The sequence below is a fragment of the Pinus tabuliformis genome, chromosome 1_2, assembly GCF_031772625.1.
Source record: "Pinus tabuliformis cultivar Carrire ecotype Pingquan chromosome 1_2, CPIR1, whole genome shotgun sequence".
NCBI lineage: Eukaryota > Viridiplantae > Streptophyta > Pinopsida > Pinales > Pinaceae > Pinus > Pinus tabuliformis.
This window is the reverse complement of record NC_142298.1, coordinates 670,190,079-670,197,041: the sequence shown is the minus strand read 5'-3', so window position 1 is coordinate 670,197,041 and position 6,963 is coordinate 670,190,079. Positions and strand designations below refer to the sequence as shown.

The 6,963-nt window shown below is 37.9% G+C and overlaps 1 protein-coding gene across 1 annotated transcript; it reads right to left on the bottom strand.

Annotated features, from left to right (window-relative positions):
- Window positions 1-2,530: 2,530 nt before the first annotated feature.
- Window positions 2,531-5,911, bottom strand: LOC149207475 (disease resistance protein RPS2-like). The gene is made up of 5 exons (XM_089398054.1): window positions 5,781-5,911; window positions 4,805-5,573; window positions 4,582-4,718; window positions 3,435-4,309; window positions 2,531-3,362 (listed from the first exon to the last, which is right to left on the bottom strand). Exons 2-5 carry the CDS (start codon window positions 5,540-5,542, stop codon window positions 2,596-2,598), a joined length of 2,517 nt encoding a protein of 838 aa, XP_089254180.1. The 5' UTR covers window positions 5,543-5,573; window positions 5,781-5,911; the 3' UTR covers window positions 2,531-2,595.
- Window positions 5,912-6,963: the final 1,052 nt, after the last annotated feature.

Below are 6,963 nucleotides of genomic sequence, written 5' to 3'. Positions count from 1 at the left end.
AAAAAATACGCACCTTTTTTTGCTTTTTAGGAGCTCGATATTGCAGTTATTGTATCTCTATAATTGCGAATTTCCAATATCTAAAATTTCGTCCTGTAGTAGCCCTCTAAGTTTTCTTTCCAACCCAACAAATCAGACCAAGATTGGATTATTCAAGAAATATTTATGTCCAATCTCCCACATTGACCTAATTATAGAATGGTTTAGTAGAGCAAACTTGTACAGAGTTCCACGTGTCACTGTTTCAACCTTCAGCCCTGAAAATGATACCTGAAAAACTACAATTTGTTCTCCTTTCGTCACTTTTTACGAAATTCAAACTTGATGCTAAAAGATAAAGTTATGACGTGATTTTCCCTAGGTCACCTGTTTGAGATGGAATTTTGGAGCCTGTAAAAACCCTTACTTCCTCGGATCATATCTCTGAAAGTGTAGCAAGACAAGATCTAAAATTCATACACGAAGTTCATCAAGATTTTGGTTCCACGTGGTTGCAATTTCAACTTATGAAGCTTAGTACAAAAAAATTTATAGCAAAAATGATACGATGATAAATTTGAAGCAGCGAAACCCTAGAATCCAAAGCTTTGACACTAAATGTTATGCAACGAACTCACAAATAAATAGATCAATGACTTAAAAATTATCCTCTTCGAGGGTGAAACCTCCTTTACATTACATAAATGAACAATTCTTAGATGATATAAATGGCAATAGCTCCTTTGTATATATAGGAGTCTAAGGGGTCACAATATAATCAAAGCCTACATAGCAATAATAATGTAAGGACACAACAATAACAATAATGAGCTTCCATGGGACACAACAATAACAATAATGAGCTTCCATGGGGCACAACAATAACAATATGGGGGCTACATGGGCACAACAGTAGCAATAATGGGGATACATTAGTATTATAGGGACCTAATAGTAATCAACCTCACATGACGTTTGCGTGCTACAACTTAGATAGAACCTACTCTTTATCTGGTTATGAATGATAGCGCAGATAAAGCTTGTCCTTTTAGCAGGAGGTTATGAATTCTAGCATGGATGGAACTTGTCCTTTAGCAAATATTAATGATGTTTTCAAATAAATATGAACAGTCAAAAATACATTTTCTAAACTTAAAAGCAAATCACCCGAGAAGGTTACAATTTTTTTTAAATGTATTTAACGAGCAAAATGCCTTATGACAGACATCTTTCCCGTCAAATTCCAACCTTGATTAGGAGTACATATGTTGGAGGTTCGAATCTGAATCATACATGAGCCTGCTAATCCATGGTAGAGTGAATAAGAAGTAGCACAACTATTCAATCCCAGCTGGTTGGCAACAATAGGCATCAAACACTCCAGGACGTCGCTCTCCTCTTAAGTACCATGTCCTCTATTCCTCATTTTCGACCGGGGGTGGCCTGGGGTCAAGACTTCAATGGAATCATTATGAAATGCCTTAAAATTTCCGTTTTCGCTGTGAATTTTCTTTATTTTTTGGCAATAATGGTAGTTAGGGTTACAGAGGACACTTATGTGGATACCTATAGAGCATACACGTTGGTACCACTGGTGTACTGGTGTCAATACTGGAAGCACTGCAAATGCATCTGTGGGCGACGCAAAATGATTGGATAATAAGACTTAGGTTCACAGAACTAATCAAAAATTAAAAAAATAAATAAAATCAAAATATTCTAAAAATTAAATTATTTTTTATTTGTAATGTGAACTTTGTGAATTCCTTGTTTAATTTTTGGTCAACTATAAAATAATTCATCATTCATCACATTACCGAACGTGTTATACCCTTCAAGATAAAGATAATAATAATGAAAATGATTTTTCTCCACACTCATTTGTGAAAGAAATTAATTCGTTGTAAATAATAAGGAAAATGAATTTTATCCACACTCTGGTTATAAATAATAATAAAAATGATTTTTCTCCACACTCATTTGTAAAAAAAAAACATTCATTTTTACCAGGTGATAGTTAGAAACATAACATCCCCACTTTCTCTTAAGATTCTTCTTTTTAGACTCACAAACAATTCATAACTCAACAAAGAGCAAATAACCTTATACAATTTTTAATGAATTTGGTAATTTATAGCATAGTCTAATTTTGGCAATGACCAAATTACTCTAACAATAACAAATTATGGATTCACTATGATTAAAAAGAAATGGGTGCCGTACCCGACAACCTCGATCTGATATGTCTGACACATTCACATACACTGTGGAATTTGAATTGACCTATCACATATTCCTATACCAATTATATTCTTCCATAAGACAGAGTCGATACAAATAGATTCTTTATTATTTAAATCAATCACAAACTTAATGATTGATTGATTAAATCACTACAAAGCATTGTGGACTCAATCATTCAACGAATTAAGGAAAATTGAAATACACAAACCAATCATATAATTATACAAACAAAACCTTTACTCATAAAAAAAACTTTATCATTGATTACTTCTAATAAACTTCATCAATGAATAGTGAGCGCCCTCTTCAATGATTCGGGCATTTGTTTGCTTCAACTGCAACCAATTTCTTTGTGATTAGTCAGCGCCCTCTTCAATGATTCGGGCCCGGCGCTGGTTTATTGGGAAGTACTTCAACTTTGACACGTGTAGGTAATGGCAGGGGCAATCGTTTCTCCAGGCTGCAGTTCTTCAGGAGCAAGCGATTCAACTTTGGCATTGCTTCCTTCTCCAGACTCGGAAAATTTTCCAAGGAAATAAAGTCTTCTATCATTATCTTTTCCAGGTTGGGAAATGCCCCAGGTTCTTCGAACTCCTTTGGAAACTCTCTGCAATTTTTGTTTTTGTTATGTGACAAGTGGAGCTTCCTCAAATTTGGAATCTTTTGTAGCCCCTTATACTCTGCACTATCGTTGTCGCCTTCTATCACAAGCACCATGAGGTTCTGGAGGTGAGACATCCATGTTGGCACCCGGCAGTTGCAGAGATGGACCTTCTCAAGGCGTTCCATACGTTGAGTGTCGCCGGGAAGATCGCGGAGGCGGCCATCGGAATTTATAGGATTTCGGAAACAGAGGGTCCGCATATCTGTCAAACCCCCAAAAGTGCCCTCGAGGCCATTACAGCCTTCCGAACCCGGAGATTGTGATGCAGATGCTGATGGAGATTGAGGGTCTATCAGTGTAACTGATAGGCTTTGCAGACGGATCAATCCTCTTAGATCCGTCCATTTCAAATCCGGCGTAGTGGCTGTGCTTGATTCATGACGTACTGGAGCGCCCTTCAACGTCCGTAAATAGATGAGCTTGGATATTCCAGCGGGCAATGTCTTCAGATTTTTGCAGCCCTTCACATTCAAATGTAGCAAATATTTGTGCCCGCCTATCCCCATATGCAGGCTGCTCAGATTTTCGCACCCACTAACGTCGAGATACTGGAGGTGCTTTAGACCGCTCAAGGACTCCGGCAGCTTCCTGATTTTTGTCTCCGACAAATTGAGTAACTTGAGATGCTTTGCATTTTCAATGGATGTGGGTAATGAGTCGATGCAAGTCTGACTTAAATCTAACACCACCAGATATTTCAAGTTATCGAAAAAATTATGAGGAATGGATTCAAGCTTGGAGTTGTTCCATAGCAATAGAGTGCGCAGCCCCGGACAAGGAAGGGGCTGATCGCTGATTGTGGAGATTTCGTTCTTAATTAAAGAAATTCTCCGTACGCCCTTGCACTTATCCATTGGCACTTGTTTCAATTCCTTTCCAGGCTCTAACAAACAGTACTTAGATTCCTTGCTAGATTCACGAAGAGCTAAATCATGCAAAAGATCATGAAGCCGACAATATTTGACTCGCCCATCAGAAACAAGCCTTGAAATTTCGATCATGCATAGATTAATAAGTTTGTTTATATAAGAGCGTCCTACCTCTATTGCGTCTCCTGCATCTCGAGTAGGAGTAGAAATAAAACCTTCAGCGATCCACACATGCACTAGGTACTCTGATTTTATATGAGAATGTGGAGGAAAGGCAGAACAGTAAAGGAAACAAGGCTTAAGGCAAGCTGGCAAAGCTTGGTAACTTAACCGGAGTGAGTGCATAACGTGCGCGATGTCTCCTCCTTCACCCGGACGATCCAAGGCTTTCAAGGTACATTCCCACTCATTAGGAACCATCTTTAACTTTGTCATAGACGCTGCTATTGTTTTCACGGCCAATGGTAGTCCCGAACATTTTTCTACAATTTGGCAGGCGATGCTGGTCAGTCGGTCATGCTCTTGGGGGGAAGCATTGGCAATAGTGCTGGAGCTAACCAGCCATATATTGGGTATTTAATGCCTTCAGAGCAGCACGCAACTTAGCCCGATAACACGGGAGCGGGCAAATATTATTTAATGCCGAATTTGCCCGCTCCCGTGTTATCGCGTTAAGTCACGTGTTGCTCTGAGGGCATTAAATCCCCAATATATGGCTGGTTAGCTCTTTCCTTGGCAATAGTAGCGGGAAAATTAGGAGGAAGAGTATGGGTCAAATTAGCATAAGCAAGGAACAATTTCCAGCTGTCATCAGTAGACAAATGCCCCATTTCGTAGATGTGGCGAGTCCCCTTACGAGGATTTCCTATATGCTCTGCAACATTTTTGTCCCGAGTGGTCACCACAAGCTTATTTCGCCCGTTGGATGACAAATGCAGCCCAATCTTTTCCCAAGCGTCTTGCTGCCACACATCATCTAGAACAAATAAACAACTTTTGTCACTTAAATGTCTATTAATTCTGTCTGAAAGCTCCCCCTCGCCTAGGCTTGATCGTCTTCCTCCCCAAGCCTCAGATACTGCCTTCCCGTCACCAAAAGGAGTTCTTTAGCCAAGAATTTCTGCGAAACTGACAGCCAGACTAGATAGTCGAAACCCTTTCGGACCTCTGGGCTGTTGAACACGTTTTGGACCAGATGACTTTTGCCCAGCCCCCCCATACCCACAACCGCAATCACCCCATATCCCTCGTCTTCCACTATCCATTTAATAATTTTACCCATGTCATCAGTCATGCCCACTGTGTGAGACTGACACCTGTTGAGTATAGCACTCCGTTTCCTCCTGGCGCTGTATTGCTCTTCTAAATCATATGCGTTGAATGCGTGAAGAAGAACATCTGCATCGAGGACGGACATCGCATATTTGAGATATTTAGCACTACTGTGTATCCTCTTGATCCTTTCCCTTAATGCCCTAATCCTACGGCCCATCTGATACTGGACGATTCTAATCTTGAAAAAATTAAGCTGACGATCCTCGAATTCCTCTACTAAGTATACAGCATCATACAGGAAGTCCTGAACTTTGTCCACCCAGTTCACAATTGAATTGGAAGCGGTCTTTCCTCTCGCGTCGTTCAAGAGGGAATTAATGGAATTCACCTCCTCACAAATGAATTCAAAATCATCTTTGAAGTTAATAACCAGCCGTACCTCTTCAAATAGTTTATCAGCTACCATTGAAGCCATATTTCCTGCAAGCGTGTTAATAACCGCATGTTCCATCTTCGCTGTTCCAATTCACAATTCACAACTTCTGCAAGAAAACCATGCACAGCATATCCGCACAAAATCAGTAAAAGATGTTATTCAATACAATAAGTTTGTTTTACCCTAACATTGTAATCAATGTTGCATCTCATGAGACAGAAGAGAAGGCACAAGGACTCTGGACTGGATTCAACAACAGCAAAATCACAGTATTCTAGTCTGATAATGATTTTAAGATAACTTATAGTCTGACCTCTTACACAGAAATCGTTACAGCCACCGATTTCTTTCTCCAGTTGCAGTCTTGACCTCTTACTCGTAGAATGGCATTTAATTTATGCCCCGATTCTGTTCTTCTGCCCAACACTTTTCAGCCTCTACAGCACTGTCGCCGCACGCTCTCTGCTACACCCTCTAATAGATTCCCCAGCGGTAGCTTTTATAAATAAATTCAGGAAAGGATAGGACAAAATAGTCTCTGCAACCCATCTGGTTCACGCCCTTTTCTGTGCTCTTTCCTAGTTTGTCATTACAGTGTAATTTCGGTTACATCGTAAGTTTTTTCAACATTTTAATATTTTTTAATGTCTTGATTTAAGAGGGGATGGTGAATGACATGGACTACTCCCACCTAACATTGTAATATAGAAACAAATTGAACATTTTTTGAATTTATAAAAAAATACAAATGACGTAAAATTTTAATATAATAAATCAAATTTCATCACTATAAGTTTTAGGGGCCTTGGAAAATGAAAGAAAACTTATCAATCTGAATTGAATAAGTTTAAGGGACCTTGGAAAATGAAAGAATACTTATCAATCTGAATTGAATAAGTTTAAGGGACCTTGGAAAATGAAAGAAGACTTATCAATCTAGAGATAATGGCTTTGGAAAATGAATGAAGAGTTGAATAGAGATAATATAATAAATAAAGTTTCATCACTATAAGTTTAAGGGCCCTTGGAAAATGAAAGAAGACTTATCAATCTGAATTGAATAAGTTTAAGGGACTTTGGAAAATGAAAGAATACTTATCAATCTGAATTGAATAGAGATAATGGATTTGGAAAACGAAGAAAGAATTGAATAGAGATAACGGCTTTGGAAAATGAAAAAAGAATTGAATAGAGATAATAGCATTAGAAAATGAAAGAAGAATTGAATAGAGATAATGGCTTTGGAAAATAAAAAAGATTTATTAATCTGACCATGGTTAGAGTATTAAATGGCCTTGGAAAATGAAAGCAAAATTTATTAATCTGACAATGGTCAGAGTGGTTAGAGTTTTAACCGTGTTGGATTTTTATTTTGTATTTTTATGTTTTTATGATATTTATTTATTTTAATGATATTATTTATTTTTATGTTTCTATAATATTTATTTATTTTAATGGTTTTTTATAGATTTTTTTTTACTATATTATTTTATTTT